Source organism: Stegodyphus dumicola, chromosome 11 (genome assembly GCF_044657685.1).
Source record: "Stegodyphus dumicola isolate Sdum_Otavi_A_Nest chromosome 11, ASM4465768v1".
NCBI lineage: Eukaryota > Metazoa > Arthropoda > Arachnida > Araneae > Eresidae > Stegodyphus > Stegodyphus dumicola.
Window position 1 is genome coordinate 144,505,533 of NC_140778.1, and position 27,683 is coordinate 144,533,215.

The 27,683-nt window shown below is 31.0% G+C and overlaps 1 protein-coding gene across 1 annotated transcript in view; it reads left to right on the plus strand.

The window, feature by feature from the left end:
• Window positions 1-495: 495 nt before the first annotated feature.
• Window positions 496-27,683, plus strand: part of LOC118200562 (kinesin-like protein KIF23) — a 93,867-nt gene continuing 66,679 nt past the window's right edge. The window contains exons 1-7 of the mRNA XM_085827288.1: window positions 496-729; window positions 7,258-7,444; window positions 11,534-11,639; window positions 12,253-12,389; window positions 13,447-13,556; window positions 14,331-14,495; window positions 19,507-19,741. Of these exons, the coding sequence (XP_085683414.1) occupies window positions 719-729; window positions 7,258-7,444; window positions 11,534-11,639; window positions 12,253-12,389; window positions 13,447-13,556; window positions 14,331-14,495; window positions 19,507-19,741 (951 nt within the window). The 5' untranslated portion in view covers window positions 496-718. The remainder of the gene's footprint in view (window positions 730-7,257; window positions 7,445-11,533; window positions 11,640-12,252; window positions 12,390-13,446; window positions 13,557-14,330; window positions 14,496-19,506; window positions 19,742-27,683) is intronic.

Sequence of the window (27,683 nt, forward strand, 5' to 3'; positions counted from 1 at the left end):
TAGGTATACGACCCTGAAGTCTTTACCTATCTATAACTGTCCTTAGTAGGAATCCTAAAAGTGAAAAAAAATTCCAAATATTGGAATAAACCTGTACACTTGAAGTGTTGAATGACATCCAATGTGGCAGTATGTAACAGTGGCATAACTTGGGTAAAATAGCGATTTAACATCTGAAGCATAACTTTCACATCGTAAAAGAAATTTAACACATCTGTAGCATAAAAACTTTGGCATAACTTTCCTGCCTCCGTGTCTTGGAGCAACATTGAACCTTATTATACTAGTACTCGATTGTACCGGAAGTAACGAGTAACGATATGATAATAAGGATTGCAGCTTGTTTTAGTAACGAATGCACTTGGGTGCACAATTTATCGTTACTTTTACAGCAGTTAATAAACAGCTCAGAAAGGCGTCACAACAACAAGAAGAGTTGCCAACCGCATTCGTCAAAGTGATGGGAAAAAAAAAAAAAAAAACTGGTTTCTACTGAAAGGCTCTGAAAACATGAAAATAAATTTGAGTGTCGTGGACTGAAAAACAAATCTGTGTACACAAGTATCAGTATTCTGAATTTAAGAAATTAAAAATGTAGCGGATTGTAGTAATTATATGTACTGAAAGTTAATAACTGTAACTGGCAAAAAGTTCTGACTTTTATTTATATGCGCGCGATTTCGAATGGGTATATGAATTGGATTGTAATTCAGATAAAATGAAACCAGTGTAAGTCAGTTTTTTAGTTTTATTTAAAATAGGATGCGAGCTAACTTGATATACTCGAAGAGTATTTCAAGTTACCGGTTCTAAATTCAAGTTCCGGTTCTCCATTGATTGTTTCCTTGAAATATATTATTTGTATTTTTGCCAAAACGGTTTTTACTGACTAGTTTCAAGTCGTAGTCTTTAATATGTGTTTGTTTTATGTGTAAAGAGAGAGTTTTACTAGGTACGTGTCCAAAAATACTGCCTTTTGCGAACAAAAGATGTCCTTTGTACGGTGAAAATGTGCTTTAACCCAAACCTTTGGCACGATATTTTGCGCTAAGGCGTGTTTACTGTTTTATATATTTAATCAAAAACGTTGTATTTTTTTAGGTTCTTAATTATTTAAGATTGAATAGAGAATTTTATCAAATCATAGGTAAATTATTCCTTATATGAAATAACTGTGCATGTCATAAGATCAGCCATATATTATATCTTTCATGTATCTTTACATAATTTTTAAAGGACAGCAAAATTAAAAATTGGAAATTGTTATGAAATTTTACTGTGACACAATTTTCCATATTTTAAGGAATTTATAATATGGCTGAAAAGAAAGATACAATGCTTAAATGGTAGAAGTAAACTTGTAATGAACTTTTTTACATTTATGAATTGATTTTCAAGAAATATTTAATGTATTTCCCATTACTCACAAAATATAACATATATGTATTTCTTGGCTGTATTCTGTCATAAAAAAAAGTTATGCAATCAAAAAACGGAGGTGATTAAAATAAAATAGGAATTTCAGAACTTTAATTTTTATTTCTCTTTATTTTCTTATCTTTTTCCCTTTTTTTTTTTTTTTCTTTTCTGTTTTTTGAAAGGAAGACTGTTATGCGCCAGTGCATCAGTTTCCATAGTAAAATAACATATCTATTTTTCTTTTTAAATTTATCAGCAGTTGGCAGTTTTCTTTGGTAAAATCCTAGTATACGGTGCAGCCTTGGCGCGATTTTGAAAATTATCGCCAAAACCAAAAATTTATCCAAACAACGTCTGGTTAATATGGATAAATTATGTAACTTGGCGAAAATTTGGCGACCAACCCTTCTATAGCAACCTGCTAGTTTTGTTTTGGACACCATTTTGTTTCCACGAAGTAAAGGCATGTTTTTTTTTTTTACTCACAATTTTTTCCCAACAATCTGCTAGCCAAATTATGCTTATGCTAGAACTTTTATGGAACAAAAGTGCTTAATCATGACGTATATTAGGTGTGAAATTGGGAGAAAGTGCAGAATCGCCCACTGCTTGCCGTGTTTTTAAGAATTGCACATACACGGTATCATCCATGTACACGCCGACCTATTTTCACTTAAAAAAACATCCCAGAATTGCACAAAAATGGCATTGTGTGCACTCTTGACTTTATCCATGTACACTGCTAATGTCCTAGCTAGTAACCTTTATCGCGTTACCAAAATGTTGCCAAACTACCTGTTACCATATTTTAAAGATTAGCCAAACGTCTATATACTATACACTATATACTCTGTGTGTATATACATAATGTATACTATATTTAACTATATATATTCTTTGAATGATCTGTTTACTACTCATCGTATATGTCCCGTTTTTACTGCTCATCATAAAGTCGCCAAAAGTAGCCAAATCCCATGTGCACCGGATACTAGGATTAAACCATTTTCATTTTTTATTCAAAATTTTTATAGAGAATAATAAGATTTGATAAATTTAATCGGTACTTTTCCGTTTCGCCGGCGCAAATCTCGCCAAGCAGATTTTATTGGCGACAACATACCGTATACACGTATACACATAAAAAATGTTAACAAATGTTAGTTCTAAGAACTTTTTATTTTGAAAACACAAACATTTTAATATCGTTTAAAATTTTGTAAAAAGCCAATAAATAAAAAACAGTAAATTTGAAAAAAAAAATTAATTTAAGAATTTACTATGTTTTCATGGTTCAGCATCCTGATTCATAGGTTCATATCACGTGACCTCAAGTGATCTCATCTACGCTACAAAAATCTAATTCTCCTAGCAATTATCTACATTAATTTCAAGTTAAATCTTAATTTAGAATATATGTTTAAATGCAGGAATTATTTCAATTTGTACGAATAGCTTACTCAGAAATTATGTAAAACCGCAGTGCTGTACTTCATTAGTGCATTCTCATTAGAATTGATAAATTTAACCCTTGACATTACTTTTTCTATATTTTGGCCTTCGGGTGAGCGGTGTGATTGCATCCTAATTGACTTAATTACGGCGAATGCCCTTAAGTTAGGGCATAAAATTGAACTATTTGGGTAAAAATACTATGCAATTGTATGCCAGTATTAAAAGAAACAATCAATCTGATAAGAAATGGCTGCGACTTGTTTTGAAGATGAGGAATAAAAGGTTACCAGAGAAGATATTCCATTTGGCATCAGTTATACCATTACTGACGACTTTTATCGCCTGCACCGGTAAAACGGAAAAGTACCATTTAATCTTTTACTGTAGGTGATGTGGAAAGAGTACTTATATCCATTACTTTTAAAGACTTCATACTTAAATATTAATGGCTAAAATTCCATAATCGGGGTGAGCGCCCAGCTTGGCGTGAGTTTTTAATTTGGCTGTGGTTTCCGGCTGTATGTTTTCTTGTGGCAGACCTAAAGCTTTATCTTGGTAACTGTAAGAGCACGAATTTAATGTAGCCAGATTTTTTAAAAAATTTAATTTTGAAATACTTTTAATTACTAATTAAAATTTTGTTTAAACTATTGTTTAATATGCAAATATTTGTTTGTTTTAAAAAGTTTTACTGTTTAATATTATTGTTATATATATCCTAGTACAGTCAAAATCGTAGTACAGTCAAAAGTCGTTAATTCGGACACCCATAATTCGGAATGATCTATAATCCGGACCTCAAAACTAAAAACTTTCTGCGCATGCGCCGCATTGACACATGCGCATAGGCGTTTGCGCGTGCACGTAAGACCTTTTACGACTACGCATATGAGTGTGCGCAAGTGCAGAATACGTTTTCGCGTGCGCGTTTTATGTATGATGGACGTATAAGCTAAAATTATCTAATTATCTATTTCAGTTAATGTTGATAATTGCGTTGTTCCTTAATTTTCGAATTGGATCCGGCTTATTATTTTTTGCAGACTGTAAGAGCAATTTTATAAAAGTAAGCTTAAACTTTCGATTATATCAAATAGAATTTCCGATATATATTTGTTAATATGTAAAGGATCTAAAGCGAAAGTATGTTTTGAAATCCGAAATCTGTTTATCAATTTCACGCTGCTCGGCGGGGGGAACGCCGCGATGTAATGAATTGGAAGTTGATCTGTCAACACTATCCTTATGTTCAGCGCAGATGTTTTTATTTTATTTGGCTTATAATTTCTTTACCAAATGTAGTATTTCATCTCGATATGCTCCGTCTTTGATATGATTTAAAACAAGTTCCTCGTCATTATAATTCGCTTCCGATAGCGAAGAAAAGTGACAGAGGTTATTGAAAACGAAAAAATTTCGATTGACAAATTAGTCGGTGTTCTCGACACAGCAATTATAGGACTTGAACAGCGGAACTTTGTAACTGAACAAGAAATTATGTCTGTTTAATAGAATTAAAGAGAAAGTATTATCACATGAAACGAAGCAAAACTTAAACAACTTACATTGAAAGAAATGTTTAATAAAGTAAACAAATAAATATTAAGCTTTTTCTTTTTGCAAATTTTGATACCCTTTAGATCATAATTGTTCTTTATTTCATAAATTACGGTTTCATATTTTTAATTTTAGAATTTCTGCATGCCATCTTACGAGATTTAAACTGATGATCTATAATCCGGAAAAATCGATAATCCGGAATCGCCGAAGTCCCGACGAGTCCGGATTAACGACTTTTGACTGTATACGGTGCAGCCTTGGCGCGATTTTGAAAATTATCGCCAACGCCCAAAAATGACCCAAAGAAAAAGTTATAGTAGTATAAAAGTTATATTTAGTATATATATATATATGTACTAAAAAATTTTACATATATACAATTTCAGTGTACTTTAAGTATATATATATATAGACTCAAAGAATGTCTATATATATACTTAAAGTACACTATATACTATCACTATATACATAGTATATACTATGTATAACTATATATATTCTTTGAATACCCGTTTCTACTTGTCGTATATGTTCCGTTTTTAATGCTTATCATAAAAGTCGCCAGAAGTAGTCAAATCCCGTGTGCACCGGATACTAGGATTAAACCTATATGTTTAATATTATATTTATATAAATATTTGCAGAAGGTTAAGCTGTTGTTGGTGGGAGAATGTTGGATTTCATATGACATGGAGTTTATAATTTATGAATGTTTTCATTTAATTTTATTTAGTTGATTTTTTTTAGTCTTGTTTCTTGCATGTGGCAATCGAAAGATGTGGAATATTTAAAGCTTTGAATGAAAGTTGTTTAGTGCGTTGAATTCCACGACGTTAGTAACTTAAATATTTTAGTTAGTTTATGATGCTGAATACACATAATTTGCTTTTCTGTTTACGTTTAAAACTGACTTTGCAGTGCTCTGATCTGATAAGTGTATACATTTGTTTACAAGAATTGTTCATTCTACTATTTTATGATGAATTACATTTATATAGGACTATGCTTTTACTTGCAAAGCTGTTGGACTTTGTTTTACTCATCTAGTATTTTCTCATCTCATTTTACTATTCTGTTTACATAAAATAACGGCATTTCACTACCTCAAAACTTAAAAGTTACTATTCTGTTTACATTTAAACATCACATTTTAGCGCTTTCATTTAGTGCACCTAAAAAATTCGCGAAATTTTGAAGGCCAAAATAGTTTGGTGCTAACTTACCCCGCTTATGGAATTTTAGCCATATTAATATATATCTACTTAATATTTTAATGAGAATATCTCAGTATTTTAATTTCTGTATTAAAATTATAAGCAAGAAAACTAACTTTGATGTAGTTGAAGCCTGTTTGCTTATTTAGATCTATCAGCATGTAGTTTTTAAAATTTAGCAAAGTATCAAAGGTGAGAATTTAGTAAAGTATCAAAAGTGAGAATTTGATATCCCATTAAAAATCGGTAGCGACAATTTAAAAAGTGACTCACTGTTTATTGTGAAATGCCACAAAATGATGTTTTGACACTAATATCCCTTTTGGCCTACTTCCCCTTGGTATAAAAAAATAAAAATATTAAAAAAAATTGTTAAGATAATAATTCAGCCTTTACTTAATGAGGTTTAAATTATGACAATTCTGTTTTTCCCAAGGGATTTTAGAGTAATTTTGGCTAAAGTGCAGAATTGCCCACTTATTTGTTTGGTGCTTTTTACAAGAGTAAGAAGAATTGGATTTTGTCAATTTTCTTTGACTTTTTAAGTGAAAATAGGTTGATGTGTACATGGATAATGTAAAGGGAGTGTGCAATTCCATTTTTGTGCGATTCTGGTATTTTTTTTTAAAGTGAAATAAGTCGATGTGTACATAGATACCGAGTATGTGCAATTCTTAAAAACGGGCCAAACAATGGGCGACTTTGCACTATTTCCGTAATTTTTATTTCTTCTGTATATTATTGATATTTAATGAGGATTTTATGAAGATATAACTATTATTTAATATGCAAATATTTGTTTTTAATTTTGCTTTTGATTTTTAAGAGGTCTCTTTTAAATTTTATACATATGATTATTTGTGCATTAATTTTGTTTTTTTATTATGTTAAAAATACTTTTGGTGACAGTCTTTTCTTCTTTGCTCTGGTTTTCATCAGTAAAATTTTAGAAAAGCTACAAAATCAACTGAAATAAGCCCAAATTATAGCTTAGTATTTATTTATTTCAAATTCTAATTTAATATATCCTATATTAAAACTGCATTAAATAACCTTGTTAAATAACCTAAATTATATGTTTCAATTTAAACCAAGTTTGCCAATTTGGAGTTCTTTTAAAGCTGCATGGTACAAAGAAACTTTATATGTATATATATATTTCAAAGTTTGCTGTGGTATAATTTTCTGTAATTTTTTTCTGTGCTTAGTGTAATTTTGTTTAAAATATTTTTTAATGCAGTAATAGAAGGGGGAAATTAGGAATCTTGCAACGTCTTTTGTGTAGCATTTAGTTATTACTTGAAGAGGGATATTTTATCTCAGCTATGGTAAACCATAGACAGCAAATGAAGACCTAATTTAGATTGTATACTTAGTTAGATTGTATATAGTTCTATATAATAAATAACCTTAATGCCATTTTAAGTAGGTGTTTACTAATTTTCAATTAATGGGATATAATGAACATAGGTAGTTAATATATAACTGGTCAGACTTTGACAATGTGTATTTGATATGTTATGTTAGTTATTCTGTGGATTATTTTTTGTTTAAAAAGATGCGAGAGGTGACATGTTTAAAAAGAATTGTTGTTTTTTTAATCTTCTAGACGTCCTAAAACTCCAAGAAAACCATTGGCAAAGTTAAAATCTACTGTGAAAGATCCTATAGAAGTGTATTGTAGAATCAGACCCTTAGACAATGAATATGATCAAGTTTGTGTTCGAGCAAAAGATGAGAAAACTGTTGTTTTATTCCCACCTGATGTTTCTCAGACATCTAGAACATTCAAAGAAGTAAGCATATATTTGCTATTACTTTGTGTTATTGTATTAACAAAAGAACATAGAGTTTAAATTATTTAATTTTAAAGTCTTTTATTAAACAAAATGTTATTAAATTGAAAGATATTTTAAAAATAGGTACCTTATTTAAGTCATAAATAATACATTATTCAAAAATAAACATGATATTAATTCCAAACATATTTTTCTTTTTCTGTATTGCACTCTATCACATTCAAAGAAAATAAACTAACATTTGGTGCAGTTTTTCCATTTTTTTCACTCAGGGTTAAAATTATTAAACTTATTTATCACTATATAGTAGTCAAGAAAACAAGAGCACTGTTTTCCCATTGCTCACATGTTTTAATTTGATTCAAAAGTATTCTAAACAGATAAGAGTTTTATTATCAATCATTCATAATCCTAAGTGAATCAGAAATATAGCTTTGCATTTGATCACATCATATAACGACAGCATTTTGGCTAGCAGAAATGAAATAGCTATTGAAAAGTCAGATCTTGAAATTTTAAATATCGAATGGCTTGATGATGTTTCTAAACTGTGTTCAAGTTAGGGAAAGGTTTTTTTTTAGGACAGATTTTACGAATAAATTTTAGTTTCTTAAAGTACCATTCAGCCCAACTATTTTATTAATTGCCTGTGAATATAACAAATAAATTTACTGGAAATGCTGGAGCAGTATTGCTTGCATGGACTTTTGCTTTGTCACATAAGATTGTTATATGTGGATATGTGTTCTGCATAGTGGTGTGTTATATTATTACTAAGATTCAAAATAAAATTAGCAATAAAATTTTTAAATATTAATCCATTTGCTTCTGATAGTTCTTCTCTAAGTTAAAATATGGTTTTGCCAGTTCTGGAACCATACATTTTTCATCTGGCCATCCAGTTTCAATTAATTTTCTTAAAACTTCTGGTTCTTCATCTTTTTCTGTTTCCAGTTGAAAAACTTCCATTTTACCATTAGACATTGGTATACATTCTACAACTAATCTAACACGAGCTTCTATGTCTCCTTCAAAGAAATCAGATCCTTTGTCAGTGAATGATCTTGATAATGCATACCCTATAAAAAGTTTTTTTCCTGGTTTATATTTTATCTCAAACTGATATGGCTGTAATCTTATACACATTTTTTGTAATCATACAGGGCATTTATTTAATGGCTTTTTGAAAATTGATTCCAGTGGTTTATGGTCACTTTCCACAATAATATATCTTCCAAATATATACTGGTGAAATTTCTCACATGCAAATACAGTAGCTAAAGTTTCCTTTTCAATTTAAGCATAATTCTTCTGTGTATCTGTTAATGCCTTAGATGCATATGCTACTGGTAAATTATTCTGAAGTAAGACTGCTCCTAGTCCTTTTTGAGATGCATCTACAGATAAAACTACTGGCATGTTTATATCATAATACTGTAAAACTGGTTTACTTACTAAGACATCTTTTAGTCTTCTAAATGCTTTTTCATGTGTTGCATTCCAGTTCCAGATAACTTGTTTTTTCAACAAATTTTTAAACATGATGTCAATTCTGATACATTAGATATAAATCTAGAAACATATGTAATCATTCCTAGGAAAGTTTCTAATTCTTTCACATTTTTTGGTGGTTTTATATCTAGAATAGCCTTAATTTTGTCTTCATTTGGTTTTAAACCATATTTAGAAAATATATGTCCCATATATTTCACTTCATTCAGCCCAAATTTACATTTATTTAAATTAAATTTAACATTCTTTTCTCTGGCTCTGTCCAACAACTTCTTTAACCTTAAATCATGTTCTTTTTTATCTTTACCCCAAACTAATAAGTGATCTATATATATTTGAACTCGTTCTAAATCACTAAAAATTTCAGAAAAACTTCTGTGGAAAACTTCTGGTGATTAACTCAGTCCATATGGCAACCTCAAAAAACAATATCTACCAAACGGAGTGTTAAATGTAGTAAATTCACAACTTGAATCTGACAGTTTAATTTGCCAAAATGCTTTGTTTGCATCTAAAATACTAAAGACCTTTGCATTTGTCATTTGAGATGAAATTTCTTCAAAGGTTAGTATGTGATAATGTTCTCTCAGTATATTTTGGTTAAGGTGCTGAGGATCTAAACACACTCTTAAATTACCATCCTTTTTCCTTACTACCACTAATGAATTCACAAATTCTGTTGGTTGGTTAACTTTCTTTATAATACCATCTTTTTCCATTCTTGCCAATTCCTTTTTTAACGGATTTAATAAGCTAAGTGGAATTTTCCTACAGGCTTCTATTTTACCAACAGCTCCTGGTTTTAATTTAATATGATATGTATATCCAGTTAAATTCCCAGTTCCTTTAAACAAATCTTGATATCCTTTTAAAGATTCTGGTAACATTTCATTGGAATCAGGATTTACTGTACAAATCCTTTGTATTAGGTTTAATTTTTGCAAAGTAGGTAAACCTAAAATACCTGGAACGGTTTTATCACATGCTACAACTTGAAATTCTACTTCATCCTTGTCCCCTTTCGATGTTTCACATAATAATTTACATTTTCCGACTACATCAGTTGTAGTACCATTGTAATTATTTAAAGTGACTTTTGATTTAGTCAAACATTTATCTCTTAAATTTAATTATTTAAATTTAGGCAATGGTAGCACATTACACTGAGCTCCAGTATCCAACTTAACAAATAAATATTTAGATATGTTTACTTTTAGTTTTTCAAACCATTCAGTTTTATTTTTAGAAAATGGATTTGTATCTTCTACTGACCCTAAAATATATTCATTACCATTATTATGTAAGTCATGCTCTAAATTATTCTGTACGACATTAACATTTTTATAAGTGCACATTTTAGAAAAGTGATTTTTCTTTTTACAGTAAAGCAAATTTTACTATAAGCAGGACAGTTGTATAACTTATGAAAAGTTCCACATTCTCTACATGGTTTTGGATTATTGTACTTATTTCCTTGATAGTTTGAAGTAGATTTAGTACTTTGTTGCTTTTGTTTTACATGATAGTTTTTCTTACAAGACTGACATTTTTCCTCTGCAGGTCGAAATTTATTACGTTTGATCGCTTCTATTTTATTTTCTTCAGTTAAAGTTTTCAGCTGAAGTTTTGCTAATTCAGAAGCTTTACACATTTTAATACATTTCTCCAATGTTAACTGATCTTCCCTTAATAATCTATTTTTGAGATTTTTATTTAGAATTCCGCTTACTATTCTATCTCTTATTAAACTATCTTTTAATTCTCCAAATCCACAGTTGCTACTTAATTTCTTTAAATCGGTTAAGAAATCATCAAATGATTCACCTACATGTTGTGTTCGACAGAAAAATATATGTCTATCGACACTTTCGTTTGCTTTCCGTACGCAAAAATTTCCGAAAGCTTCAATTACTTTGTCAACATCCTTCTTATTTTCTTCACTTAAATTAAAAGTATTAAACTTTTCAAGTGCTTCTTCACCAATAATATGCAATAAAATAGCTACCTTTAATTTCAGGTGATTTAGTAATAACACCAGACGCTAACATATAAATTTGGAATTTTTGTTTCCATTTCTTCCAATTTTCGCTTAAATTACCTTCAAAACTTAGATTACTTGGTGGCTTTCATCCATCCATATTTAATTTAGGACTTTAAATAGTTTATATATATATACGTATTTTTAGCCACTTCCAATAAAAATAAACAACGCACTTACCAGCGATATAAATTTCGATTTCACTGTAAACAACTTTCCATCAGGTTTTTGTTTAGAATATCTTTCTGCATGGTGCTTCAAAAAAGATTTTCTTTTTTAATCAACTACTGGCTGAGCCATGTGTTGTATTTTATATATGTTGGGTACGTGCTCAGTGATGACTACAAGTTGTACACAAACATCGTTTATTCTACATTGCTCATCTACTATTCTATATTATAGTTATGATTAAAGATAATAATAGATACAGTTACATATATAACAGTCGGTATATTTAGTATAAAGTGTTCTTACAAAATTTTGTGTAATTTTTTAGAACAGAAAAAAACAATATATTAATACTGAAATTTTTGTAGGTGCATTATTCATTTCAACGAGTATTTAATGAGAAAACAACACAAAAAGAATTCTTTGATCATGTGGCTTTGCCTTTAGTGAATGATCTTCTACAAGGTAGCAATGGTGAGTAATTCTACTTTCAAACACATTTTCGTTTCATAAGCTCAGCCATTTTTCTAATATAATATATTGTCCAGGATGAATTTTTAGTTACTGTTTATTAGTGGAAATTATAGGTTATTTAATTTGCAATTGTATTAATAAAAATTAAAGTATCAGTAATGTCTTCAAGTTTAAAATCTGTACATAGTACAGCGCTTGAAATCTTGATAAATTTTTAACTGCTTTTCTTATAATTGCGAAAAAGAAAATTTACTAATTTTATTGTCAAGATAGTTTGAAAAACAATCTGACAATAGTAAAAAAAAAAAAAAAAAAAAAAGTTATTATTTTCGAAGTACTTTTACATCCATCATTTTTATAAGAAATATTTTAGCTAGCTTTATAGGAAACTAAGAAAGCAACTGTTTTGTTGCTGGTTCAGGTTTGCTTCTGAATATCATTTTCAATTGAAGCGCCACCTGGAATTTTGAACATCAGCACTTTGCTATTTTGTGCAAAACTGATCTTTTTTATTTAAAATATAAATATATTTTCAAGGTCTTTCTGCTTACAATTATAGGATTTACTAGTGAAACCAAATGCACTTTTTTAAAACTTTTTTTCCCCCACTTAGGTTTAGTATTTACGTATGGAATAACATCATCGGGTAAGACACACACTATGACTGGAAATCCTCAAGATGGGGGATTATTGCCCAGAAGTCTTGATGTTATATTTAACAGCATAAAGGATTTTCAAGCCGCAAAATTTGTAAGTAATTTTTAATTCTTAAAAATATTACTCCTAGTAAAAATGAAATATTTAATATTATTAATTATTTTGGTATTCCATAAGTAACATTTATTGTGAAAAACTTTGCTACCATTCCAAAGGAAAGATCTTGAAATGTCTTGTTGAATGTTTGGAATGTAATCTACAATTGCATGATTTTGTTTTTTGTCTGTTGTTGTGAATAGTTCGAGCATATAAACAAACACTTAATTATTATTAACAATGTTATGCCTAAGAATAACAGCTTAATTAATGCTATCTGATTGCTGAAATAAAAATACATTTAAACAAATATTATCAGTATAGTATGCACAAATTTGAATATTAAGCTGATAATTTAGTAAAATACAGCATTCGCTTAGTTACAGTTTGAATATACAGAAATAGATTTAAATACAGAATGTTATACTTCTTATATTTTAATTTTTTACTCTATGTAAGCAAGTTTTTGTGTCACTTGAGAGGTTATAACATCTAGCGACGGTTCCTGCTAGTTGAGCTTTTCAGAGAAACGAAATTCTGGTAGCACTTGTTTAAAGAGAAGGATTCCCTGAAGAAACAGCTCAGCTGAAAGCGAAGTCCCGTCTAGCTGCAGAAACAATGTCCCGGCTGTGCAGGATTTTTTGAAACCTCGCCAAAAATGTTTCGTCTGCAGTTCTGTCCCGGGTAGAGATCAACCAATCAGATGATGATGAAGTTCCGCTTCTGAAGGATCATGTGATCCCAATCTGAGTGATAATCGATTACTGTTTGGAGTTCAAGTCAGTGAAAATGGAAACCTAATTACATGAGTTTTGTGGAAATAAGAGGGTTCTTAGAAGTATCCCCTTCCCTTGTTCACTCCCATATAGCGGAAACATATGTGATAGGGACTTTAGGAAGCTGTATAAACAATTGCTATCAAGCAAATATTTGACTCATTTTGGTGTTCTGGGAGCAGGATGTTATTAATAGAAATAAATTATTATAGTGTTAATGGAGTCAAATATTGTTAACTGGAAAGTATGGGTTATGTTATGTATCTATTTATTTTTAGGTCTTTAAACCTGATAGACTTAATGGTTTTGATATACAGTCTACAGCTGAAGCCCTATTAGATCAGCAAAAAGAACTTGGCATTTTTAACAGAACTCCCAAACCCAAAAGGTATTTCTTATGTGACAAAATTTATGTATAAACTTATTTTTACATACCTCTTAAAATGAAATATTGCAAATCAAGTGGCTGTTAAAAATCTGCAGAAATATATTCATAATTTTAAATGATTCTGCAGATAACTAACAATATCTTAAAATTGCATAAAATTATGTTTAAGAAAAATTTATTTACATTTCAAAAATTAATAATATAAATATGGTTTTAGTAGTGTTAATTATTTCATCAGTCTTGTACTGTCTTGTACTTCTGAAAAGATTAAAATAATATTATATATTTTTTAAAGTAAAAAAACAGGTTTGTGACACTGCATTGAATTTTATTCATATTTTTTTTAACTAACATTAAAGTTTTAATGTTAAATTAAAAAGTTCTAGCTAGTATGATAGTTAATATTTCATTGTTGATAAAAATTCTGTTTTTTATTATGTTATTCTAATGTTTAATGATAAATTTCATTTATTAATAAGTTAGTTCTTTTGTTGGTGAAAAAAAGTTCATCCTAGTTCACTTATAACAGTGATCAATTAAAAAAATTGTTTTTTTATTGGTTGTGGTAAACGAAAATAGGAGGAATTTAAAGCATGATTTATTTTGGACATTTCAATATTTAACTAACTTTAATAAACTTAATAAAATAAACTTAATAATAAACTTTAATTTAAAAAATTTTTGCATTTAGTTTTTTACTGTGTTAATAGTTGTATCACGAAAACAATAATTTGTGTGCCTCATTTAAATATTTTCAATGGCTGGATGTTATAGGAAAGAAACTATTGGTGACTGGTGTAACAGAGTTCCAGATTCAACTGTAATAACTGAAATTTTGCCAGATATGCATTATGCAGTGTTTGTGTCCTATGTTGAAATATACAACAATTATATCTATGATCTATTAGAGGAATCTCCTATTGATCCTAAAAGAATTAAGTAAGTTACTTTGTGACCTATGTGTTATTTTTAATCAGTAAATGGAATTATTCATATCTGTAATTTCAGTGTATGAAAATTAATAACTTAATAATCAGAATATAGGAACCCTCTCAGGGTAAGTACTTTTAGTGATGACCACATCTAAAAGTGACAGCATAATCAAATACTTGTACGAACAATTATAATCTTTCTTTCTAAGAAGGCTATCGTTTGACCTGACCCAGATCATCATAAATATATTAATGGCTCATGACTACCAAAATTACTTAATTTCAGTATCAGCCTAAATCTCTGACAGAAACCTTTTTTTTATAATGTATATCCTTTTTTTTTAATACATTTCTGAAACGTAGGACAGTTTCTAAAATATTTGAGCTTTTTGGAGAGTTAATCTTTTACTATATATATGTAAGATATAAAATCTATCTTTCAAATAATAAATTAATAGCCCTTTAACTCCCATCTTCATTCTAAAAATAACAGAGCTATAAATTTTCTAACTAAAGGGAAAAGATCAGTCATTTAATTTGTATTGCATCATTTAATATGTATTTGCATCACAATTCCCTCTCTTCCATCTTTTCTCTTGCTTCATTTTGCTGCTTTGCATTGCCGCTCGCTACTTACTTTTCTAATTCCGATAATAAATGATATGAATAACTAATATGGATCACTTTTCAGTCACTAATAAACCAATATGGATCACTTTTCAGTATTTTTCTTGAATGGACTCCAAGAACTTTAAATAGGCAGATCCACTATGTAACTTTGGTTCCAGCCGAAAACGTTGTTGAGAAAACAACGCAAGGCGAAAACGTCGCGGAGAAACATCTTGGGAGAAAACATCGCAGTCCCAAAACATCATGGTCGAAAATGAAGCTGTTAAAAAACTTTGAAGTTTAAAAACATCGTCGTCGAAAATATCGTGGTAAAAATTAAAGTATCTACAAATCATCACATGACGATAACATCGCAGACATGCTTTAATAATTGTAAATGGGTATTCCCATAATGATTTGTGAGCACAAGATGGAAAGAAGGATAATTTTTACTTCCATATTTTTTATTTAATAATAAATTTTTGCTGAGAAAATAAGAAGGAAACTTAAGCATAGAAAATTAATGCAACTTATAGCACTTAATAGAATTTTAAACTGACATAGTTAACTAAAAAAGGCCATTAATAAATAATTTTTTATAAAGTTTTTACTGGTAATTTTTCATGAAAAGTATAATAAGTTGCATTTAATTTTCTATGCTTAAGTTTCCTTCTTACTTTTCCAGTAAAAATTTATTAGTTAATAAAGTAAGTTAATAAAAAAATGTAAAGTAAAAATTATCCTTCTTTGCATCTTACACTCACAAATCATTATCGGAATATCCATTTACAATTATTAAATCCTGAAAAAAGTATGTCTGCGATGTTATCGTCATGTAATGATTTGTAGATACTTTATTTTTTACCACGATATTTTCAGTGACGATGTTTTTAAACTGCAAAGTTTTTTAACCACATTATTTTCGACCACGATGTTTTGTAGCACAACATTTTTGCCTTGTGTTGTTTTCTCCGCGATGTTATCGGCGGACACCCAAACTTTTGGTCACCATTACCTATAATTTTCTTCTCTGTGACGACCATCTTAACAAAAGACCGAAATTGTCCAAAATTATGAGTGGTTCTTTTAGAATTCACTGTACAATATATTTTCAATTATTCAGTTTGCGGCTTATCCATGCATGGCAGTCCCATGTATGTACACTCAATACTATGCGCAAGACTGTAAAAAACAAACATGCATAAGTCCAAGCATGCTCTAAAAGGTGCTGTATTATGTCTTTAGGTTTAATTTCAATAACTGTAAGTTACTCTTTAGGTTTCTTAATATTTAGATTTCTTTTCGTAACTCTTGCCGAGGAAGAGGGGGATTTAATTGAAGTTCTGGAAAAAGTTTACTGAATGTCTTTTGACATCCAGTTACTAGCAAAAGCTTCTTCTTCAGATTGAGTTTGTTAGGTATCGGGCACCTCTGCTAAATATCATTTTGTGCTAATAGCAGAAGCTTGATCATAAGTAAAATCAATAATACCGGTTTAATCATGGAGAAAGATTCTTCCTAACAGAAATCATGGATTTATCTAATTGTGAAGAAGTTGCGATTCGATGGGCTGAGCTAAGTGCTTGAGTGATGTGGATATCATTTCAAATGCCACAAGAATAGAAGAGGAAGAGCAGGATTCTGAAAACATAAACAGAGAAGCTACTCACAATTACTTTTAGTCCTGAGACCGCAGTGACTTCTGTCGAAACTTTGTGTGACTTCGTTGACCAAAGGAGATTTGAATACTGTGATAAAAAAGCAGTTTGAAAAATATATCATGAAATTCAACAAATATTTAAATGTTCTCAGAAGCAAAATAAAATTTCGTTTTTTTTTAAGAAACATACATAATATGCATAAAAATTGATAGTTTGGATTATCCCTGTTTTTAAATTATCTGTGACCTGCTTTCCGTGCATTAGCCCTGATAATTCAGAGCATAATATTCAGATATTTTAATTCAAAATACATTTTTAATCTTTTGTATTCAGGATAATTTTAGTGGTATTCTTTTCCAAAATTATTAGTTTAATTGAATGTAAATTTTCAATTCTGCCCTTTGTTAATTTAAATGTTGTTTAAAAAATTTAATATTAGAGATAAAATAATTGCAAGTTCTTTCATTGCTTAAAAAATATGAAGTTATGTAACATTTAAAATTATTATAAGAATGCTACATATGTATGTAATAATTTGAGATCTTTAACTGCATCATCATCTCAAAATTAATCTATGTCATATTGTTAGATATTGTTAATGATGCAGATTAGCTTCAGCCAAAAATGATTTCATGTTTGGGAACTGAACTTAATTAATCAGAATAAAGCTAAACCAATCTGAATGGGGATTTATTTGAGCCATGTTGCTTTCCTTCTATCACTTGCTGTCCTGCCTGTCGCCTACCCCTCTTTTGTTAATTTTGATATCATAATTATGTAAAAAAATCTGATGTCGACACCACGACTTCCTTTTATCACGTATTAAAGTATACACATTTTTGTTATTTTTCATTTAAACTTATTTCCTCAAATTTCATTAGAGATATATTTCTCATTTATTTAATTCTGTTCTCACTTCATGGCAAAGCAAAAATACATAAGAACTCAAAATATCATCATTAAAAATAGTAAAATAGGGAAAAACATGAAACACCATAATACAGTTAAAACAAAAAAATTATTTTTACAATTAAAATTAGCCTGTATGCAAAAACAAACTATACGGCCAGCAGGCCTGAAGGCAGATATTTTGGTGTACAAAATTGAAAGTTTACTTTTGATCCCGCTTGTCAAAAAAGACATTGAAGAGGCAGAAACTGAGTTAATTTACTATTCTACCAAGTTTGAAATGTAAACAAATGGCGGTTCATTAGGCTTAACTCTCCACTTGTCGATAATTCTACAACTATTGCATGCAGATTAACAAAAAGCATAAAAACTTTAACGAAAACATAAAAATCACACAATTCAATCACTTCTAAAACTAAAAGTATAAAAACCTTAACCAGATCATAAAAATCATGCAATTCAATCACTTCTAAAACTAAAAGCATAAAAATCACGTAATTCAATCACTTCTAAAGTAAAAATGCACAATTTACTGACATATAAGAACAAAAAGACTAAACTCACCGAATCAGGTAACAGAGAGGAAAAATATATTTATATACAATTGGTGCAGTGATTTCAATGAAAGATGGAGGTTCACGACTACATGTCACAGCAGTCCCATATACGAAATTTCAACGTCCTACGGCTACCCATTCTCGAGTTATGCGAGATACATACATATGTACATACAGACTCAAAAAAATCCATTTTAAATCCAGTTTACAATCCTTTTCGGCAAAACAGTCCTTTATCCTGTCCATGTATACAAATGTCACATAAAAACATCGTTCAAATGGATTCGAGAACGGTTGAAAGGGATATTTTCATTGAAATATGATACCCGAAATTTTTCGCAATTACAATACTTCCTTTACTTTGTACAAAGAAGTAAAAAGCACAAATGGGATCAAGATTGGATGTGCAGATTGCATGCATTAAACTAAGTACATGTATGTCAACAAATAAAAAATCTTAAATAGCCCATGACTGTGATTGCTACTTTATATATCTGCATGACAATGTTATCTAGTTTATTATATATTTTTATATATCTGCATGACAATGTTATCTAGATTATTATATATTTTTATGTAATCTTCATTAATTTGAAAGCTTTAATAGATAATCTGTTATTCAAAAATAATTTCTAAAACTGAAATGAAGGTTAGTTGCTTTTTACAAAAGTATTCTTTAAAGTATTCACAAATCAACAAAATACTTTTCAAAATTTTTTCATTTGGTATGTATGATTGTATCTATTTTTATCAGAAAAAACGAGCAGTTTTATATTTTCTAATAATACAATATTGAAATTTAATATTTTATTTGTTGGGAAGGATTTATTCATCAATTGAGCACTATATTAATAGCTTAAAAATACTTTTGGAGCATTTGCAAAATTTATGGCATTGTATTTGTGTTCCTCTTCACTACTGTATTGGCCCACCAGCGGCCGAGCGGTAAAGTCGCTTAACACTGGTAGTTCGGTCCGAGGTTCAAATCCCGCGAACGGGCTGGCTGCATGGGCGTTTTCGTGGTTTTCCCCATGTGTAACGTGTATACGAGCCAGTTTCCCTTAGAAAGTCCTCCACGAAGGCATCCCTCCTCTTAGGCAGATAGCCCTCGAGGCTTTGCCACACCCACACACCCACCCACCCACCATCACTACTGTATTGTTACATATTATGCTATCTATTATGTTTCATATTATATTCTATTATTTAGTTCCTCATTTTTATCATTTCATATAATTCTAATTTCTTCATATTATTCCAAAAGTAATAAGTTTTATTTTAGGAATTTTAATTCAAAAATGCTACGAGAAGATGCTTCTAAAAACATGTATGTTTTTGGTGTGGTTGAAAGTGAAGTGAAAACTGTTGAAGAAGCTCTTGAGCTCTTTTATAAAGGACAGCTAAGACGTAGAGTATCCCATACAGCACTTAATACAGAATCTAGTCGTAGCCATAGTGTTTTTACAATCCGTATTGCGCAGGCCCCTCTTGATCCTCTAGGAGCAGAAATATTGCAGGTAATTCTTTGATATTAAATAAAGCTCTAGAAATACAAAGTTATTTTATTATACAAAGTACATTGTCTTGAAGCAATATTTAAGCCAGATTTTTTGGATGTCATATATATCTTTGTTTTGGCATTATAAAATCATATTTGACATTTAAGTGTAAAGCAGTGCTTCCTAACTAATGTGTTAGCATACAAGTGTGCAGTGAAAAATTGAACCCCTAAGTTTTGAGTATGGAGCAACAATATCAAAGAGCTGGACTGTTGAATGCTCCTTTTTGCTTCATTGATCCTTTCTACCGATGCACAAATATGGGCCTCATTACTATTACCCACACATTTTGCATCTACAACTCAGAATATTATTACTCTGTTTCAATTTCAACTCAACTGAGAGCACCTGTATTTCAAGATTATGTCATTTTTGTAAGAACTTGGTTCAGGTAGATGTTTATTATAACTAAGCTGTCTGTATAAAACGCCTTAGAAGGAATGTGTTATTGCATCTTTTTCTCAATTTGTGTTTTGACAAATGTGATAGTCTATGGAACATAAGTTGAATTATTGGCTGCAGTTGACAGGAAAGGTCAGAGGCTTGATGTCGAAAGTTTAATCAGAAAACTCTGGTGTTAAAATAATACACAGTTTTATTCACAGAGAATCTTTAATATCAAATAGTTTAGAATTAAAGTTCACGCTTAAAAGTGATAGCGCAATAAAAGTGATTAATGAAGTCAAACTAGACCAGTTCAATTGCGACTTTTTTCATCCCCTTTTCTTTATGGAGTAGAGCATCAATCTATATTTTTCCAAAACTGAAGTTCTTTGGCTGTCGAAAGCAAGAGTTCTCTTCAGAGTTCATGAATTAAATGACAGTTGGAAGTACTTTTTTAGGGTAATTCTCTGTATTCAGATAATACGGAAGACTATTAGCGGTTGCAAAAAAATTGCCTTCTTAGATGATATGTTTGAATATCTAATTAAATTTAGGAAAAAAAAAATCACTTTAGTATATTGACTTGTACTGACAAATTTATTGGATTTAAAAACGAAGTTAACTTTGCAAAGATGTGGAGGAAAATGGTTTCCCCGAAATGTTTAATTCATTCTAATCCTAAAGAACTATAAGAACTTGTAGATGCTTGAGAGAAAGCTTTATTCCTACTATGAATTAAAGATGACTAAAAATTGGGTTTGAAATTCATTTGCATCTTCGTTATATCTTCTGGCATTTCATTTATTATTTAAAGGAGAGGCGAAGATTTAATTGATCATATTCTTAAAGTTGAGTTAAAGGATAGAATGCCAACTTTGAATGGAAAGTTATCCCTAACCTGAGTTCTGGATAACCACAAAAAAAGTTTCCTTGCATCAGCATAAAAACCGTAAACATTCTTTCACCATTTGCTACAAAATACATGTGTGAACAAAGTTTCTGTCTTATGCTTATTGTCAAGAGTTTGGAGATCATTAAAAAGTCTTAATCATGAACTGTGTGTAACCATTTTGACAGTAGACCCAGATACAAAAAAAGTTGTGGCGACATAAACAAATCCAAGTATCTCACTGAAATAAGAAGGTAATATGTGTATTAACTGTGGCAGAAGAATATTTTATATGTTTATATTAATACTTAAAATATTTATTTTGCCATTAAATTATTAGCATAAAAGTATGCCTTTGATTCTCTAACGAATAAAATAAGCAAACATGTGAAATTCACTGTGGTATGAATTGCATGCGAGTCAGAATGGCAGAATTAAAAGTTAGAAAATAAATTATGGTGACCAGACGTCCCGATTTAAGTGGGACAGTCCGGATTTCAGACTTCATGTCCCGAGGGCCTTCGCTTGTCCCGGCAGTACGCCTGTTTGTCCCGCTTTTCTGCAAAAGAGACTTAACGTCAATTAATTTAAATTCGGCGCCACAGCGCATTGGTGATGCCTCGCTGATGCTTGCTTCCCATAAAGCTATGATGTCATCACTCAGAAACCCGGGCGGCGACCGCGTTTGGTGGCTAAGGTAAAGAAACAGCATGCACGAAATATCTGTCGCCATAGCTCGAAGCTGGCGTCGAAGTTCGAAGGTCACGTTTATCAAGAGTCCATAAAATGAATATCGTTCTAAATTTCTTTAAACTTTAATGAAAAAGGAAATATTTTTTGCACAAGTAAATTAATTAATGGATTAGTTATTTTCAGAAAAAAAAAAAAAAAAAAAAGTGTGAAAATTCGAGTTTAAACTATCACGAAAAGTCAAACAAATGTTTTGTCAAAGAACATTTCTTATTAACACCGTGTTCCTAAATTTCCTGTACACATCGTGGAGGGGGAAATTCTCGCAGCCAGGGTCCATCGCCAAATCCCTCCACTTTCCAGCGATGTAATGGCAAACTGGTGTACATTATGTTCTATGGAACCTTTCCTTCTTAGATGTTCTTTGGCTAAAGTGGTTTGTGCACACGATTGTCGTGTTTCAGTGGTTATTTATTATTTTCTTATGTGAGTGACATTACCCGAGTCCAATGGCGTAGCGAGGGAAAGGGCAAGGGGGTGTATGATACCCCGCGGCCACCGCTCGCAGAGGGGCGCCAAATGGTCTTCAAACAAGATTTTCATCATATCACTGTGTTTTTTTGGGGGGCGGTAAGAGGTTATTTTGTCCCAGGCTCCAGTTATGCTCCCTACTTCACTGCCCGAGTCTCCATTCAGCATCAGTTATGCCAAAACGAAAGTAGAAATTCAGCAAGGAATTACAAGGCGAGTTTCCATTCATAAAAGTTAGAAGCAACACCGATAGTGACGTGGGGTGCAACAAATGTGGCTCACATTTCTGCATCGCTCACATTAGCCGTGGAGATATAAAGTATTTGAATACGGAGCGGCACAAAAATGCCCTGAAATTGTCGATATCATCACGCACAATTACAAACTATTTTTCAAGATCTGAGTTAGGTGAAAAGGAAGCTCGGTTGGTTGCTACAGAAAGTACCTTTGCGTACCATATGATTTATCACAATCGCAGCTTTAGGTCGATGGACTGTACTTCCAGATTAATGCAAAAGTATTTTAATCCAAAATTCACTTGCGCACGAACAAAATGTGAAGCATTGCCTCGAATGTGCTTTGTTCCATATGTAATGAACCAAGTCAAGGCAGAATTAAATGTCGCGGATTTTGTGTCAGTGTCAACAGATGCGTCAAACCATAAGGATATCAAGATAATTCCTGTGATAGTGAGATATTTTGTGCCACTGTGAGGTGTGAAAGTTAAGATCCTGAGCATGTAATCTCTTTCTGGAGAAACAGTACAGACGATTTGCATTTTTCTTGTAAATGCATTACAATGGCATGGTCTGACAAAAAAGGTTGTTGGCTTCTGCGCAGACTACACTAACATGAATTTCGGGGGATTAAAAAGAAGAGTTAGAAACAACGTTTTTGCAATATTACAAGTTGCCCTCGGAGGAAACTGGTAGGTATTGATTGTGCTGCTCATATCGTCCATAACATAATCCAAACAGCAGGAGATTGCTTGCAAATTGATGTGGAAGCAGTTATTATGAAAATTTATTATTATTTCTATATGTAGACTTTTCGTGTTGAGTCATTCAAAGAATTTTGCGACTTTGCTTGTATAGAGTACCAGTGCATTTTACGATATGGGAAAACTAGATGGTTATCACTGATGCTTGCAGTAGAGAGAGTTTTAAAATTGTTTCCTGCACTGAAATCCTATTTCTTGTTGAAAGAGAAGTGCCCCACACTAATCCGCAACTTTTTTGAGAATCCCTGTGCTTACTTGTGACTCTATTCCGTACATAACATTGCTGTGGTGTTTCAAGCGGCAATTCTGCACACAGAAGCACAGACTGTAAGAGCATTGGAAGTATCTTCTGAACTGGATGATTTGATACATAAATGCACTGAGAGAAGTGCAAAAACCTTTTTTGCCAAATGAAGTACTTATGCTGATTACCCAATAAAAAGAAAAAGGATTGGTGAGAAGAAATGACATTATAGGTACCATTGTAAATTTTTACAATAACTGTGCTGAATATCTGAAAGAGAGGATTGAGCAATTCGAAGATCTAAATGCATTTAGTTGGGTTGTGTTAAGTCCCAAACACATTATGTTTCGGCTACGTGGGACTTGACGTTGAAAGGGACAATTCTCAGAACCCCCACAATTCCAGGAAACCCACATAGCTAGGTTACCATTTTCACTTACTACAAAGACTTGAAGGCCAAACACTAATAGATTATCGCTCAGATTGGGATCACATGAGGCTTCAGAAGCAGAACTTTTGCCTGATTGGTTGTCTTTACCCGAGACTGAAGTCCAGCCGAGACATTTTCGGTGAGGTTTGAAAAATCTCGTGTAGCCGCAACATTCTTTCCGTAGCTATCTGGGGCTCTTTTTTCTTGGAATCCTCCCGTTTAAACTAGTGCTACCAGCATCTCATTTTTAAGAAAAGTCCCATTTAGCAGGGACTGTAGACATGTGTGATAACCTCTTTAAAGAAGGCAACGTCATGGGAAAAGTACAAGAGAGCATGCAACTTTTTGAGTGGAAGATTCCGAAGGTTGACATTGATGATAACAAGTTATTTGACGAAGTAAGCTACATTAGGTGATTTACTTCATCACAAAAGATTGCAGATTGGAATTGTCAGAAAACTAGTCTTGACTGTCCATGGGCTGAAATTTTTCGTCATTTCAAGGAGAAAAACGTGCCATGTGCGCAAATCCAGAAAATTGGGGAATTTTTGTTGCATCTTCCAGGGACAAACGCCGCCAGTGAAAGAGTTTTCTCTTCTATAAATATCATATGGACAACTGAAAAGACACAGTTAAAACTGGAAACACTACAAGCAATGTTAATGGTGACAAGCAATTTTGAATTTGACAGTTCCTGTGATGAAGTCTATGAAAGACTTCTACAAGAGCCAGAACTTCTTAGAAGCATTACTTCGTCAATGAAATACGTTTACGGAGCACCTACACAGGATGACCCTTTTAGGTCAGCGGCTGATCAGGAAGGCCCATCGTTCGCGTTGAATTAATACATTTGCGGCGTCATGTGCTGGATGGACAGATTCAAGCAGAAAGGTAGGAAGTTACAAACTTTTATTTTCCAACTGCTTTTTTTTTTTTTTTTTTTTTTTAAATTTTTTGTTCGCTCTTACTCTTACTGAAAGCGCATCTGAGTTGTCTCAGTCCAGATCCCAAAGTCCATGATTGTTGATTTAATAATTAATTCAGTCTGAAATATGGATAAATTCTATTTTTTCTTTCAATAATAGAGTCTGTTTAACACACATGCTTATTTTCAAATGATGGGTAATTCTTTGCAGGACAATGTGACTTCACTAAAAATTTTCACCTTCAGAGGGGGCTTCCACCCTCTCCCCCCACCACCCAAATTTGTATCCCTCTGCGTCCTGCTTTGTCCTTCAGAAAAACTGGTCACCTTAGAATAAATCCAACGTTAAAGTTGTACATACATTTTGGTAATTGGTGCTAAGATTAAAAGAAAATAAATAATATTAAATAAATATTAGACGAAGGTGGATCAATTATTTTACTATTTTATTTCACAGCATAATTAAACTTTGTGCAATGATGAGCAGTAAAGTTAATAAAACATCAACTCTTGAAACTAATAAAAAATTTCACTGTATGCAATATTTTGGCTGAAAAGATTGTTGCATGTTAATGATAATACCTAAAGTGTGGTAATAAATTGTGCCAAATTTAATGCTAAAGACTGTATTTCCTACTTATGCGATAAGCATGCAGATAGGAAAAATTTGGCCACTCTCACATTGCAGGGTGACAGGAGAGAAGTTTTCTCCTCTGACCTTGCAAGATCAGTTGAGTGCATCCACACCACATACATTTTTCTTCAGCTTTTCTAAAATGTTTATGTGTAATCAGTAATTCTTTTATATGTAATTAATTTTACTTTTGTATTTTCACATAATTTTATAAAATAAGTTCTGAAAATATAATCACCAAGCAGCCAAATCTGACAATTTAAAGATGGGATGTAAAAATCTCATGTCAGGCATCAGCCATTGAAAATGTATTGGTTAAGTACTTTCATTCCCTTTGTTTATTTCTGTGCTATTGACTGTGTAAAAAGACTTATATGAGAGCAATGTATAGCTTCAATATTTATGTATATTATAGTGCAAAAATGTTTGAAAGAAAGATCTTATTAATGAAATCCTTAATATGAAACAGGAGAAATTAGTCATATTAAATGTTCTCTTGTATTATGGTGTGAAAGTATTAATGCTTATTATGAGCACAGTGAATGTTATTATTATGAGCACAGTGAATGTTATTATTATGAGCACAGTGTGTCTATGCTTGTAAGCATAGACAGTTTCACTGTGTTTACAAGCATAGACATCAGGAAACTGTTGCTTGTGAGGTATGTTGTAATGTGAAAAAAGTTGGGAAGCACTACCTACCTTATTTTACCTCTCAGCAGATAATTAAAACTCCAGTTTTTTTATTTTTATTAAAAATAACCAAGGAAAATATTTCTCAGGAGTAAATGAAAATTGCTGAATTAAATTTAAGTGGTAAAAATACCATTTCTCCCTACTCTTACTACTCTCTAATTTTCAGATAATTTATTAAATTTTATTTTATCTGAATTGTTTCAATTTACTGTACACATTTCTGAGATTTTTTTATGAAGATTCAAGTGTTATTATGTTAAATTGATTAATATTTGTATTTAATTTTTTATAACAATATGTGATACATTATTAAATTTAGATAGGATGTAACAGGATAGAATGTACATTATTTATTAATTTAATTTTCTGCATGTTTGAAAGCACTTTGATAAATAAAGGCTTTCTTCCCTTGCTCGGAATTTTCGTGGCATAAATGTCTAAGAAAATTTTAAAATGAAATTACCCAAAGAACATGAAATTTAGAATATATAAATAAATATTAATTTATTTTATGTTAGAATTATATTCTAAATAGCTGAATAATCTGAATCGTGCATTATAAAACACATTTAATTCAATTTAAAGTTCTTTTAACTTGCTGTCCAGCATGAAAACCCCCATGCACTCCCAGTTTGGGGTATAAAAACCTCTCAGTTTTTCATATATCAAGATTGGTAACTTTTACAGTTTTATCTTTTTACAGTTTTAGTAAGAAATATCTGCAAAGGGAAATTAGAAATCTTATTTATTGTAATATTGTTGAACATTGTAATCATTTTAAGAGATGGGTTTTCTTCTAGACTAGTGGTTTTCAACATTTTTTGCCCATGCACCCCTTTCAGCATTTATAAAGTTTATTCCCCTCTTTCTTTCCAAACCCTGAAAAATTCATTTATACATTTATTTAGATTTGGATTATTTCCTAATATGTTTCAACAAGAAAAAGTGTAAAGACTGCTAATGAATGCTAAAACTTGAATAAAAGTGATTTCTTTTTATGTTCATAATCAAAAACTAAAATATTAACAGCTAAAATAAAAGGCTAGCATTCTCTCCCTGAAACAATGAAATTCCTCCTTGGGGTAATTCCTCCTCCTGGTTGAGAACCATTATGCTGGATACTAGTAAATTTGAAGAATTATAACTCCTTTGTAATACAGGTCAGTTTTAAAATAGTTACAAAAGTAAATAAAATAGGATCTTTGTAAGTAAATGAGTACTTAATAAATCAGTATTTAAAATATGTGTACAGAGGTGGAATATTCCCTAAAAAGTCGTGTTTTCCTACTGAAATTTATTTGTGTTTTCATTCTTATTTTTGTATAAAGTGATTCTTTTTTGAGTTTTGGTATTAAATCAATCTTTATCTTGTCAAAGTTAATTTTATTTTATAACCATGTTAGGAAGTACTCATAAATATGAGTATTAATAAACTTTGCATCATGCAGAATTTTCAAATTTTAATTCTGCATGTTAA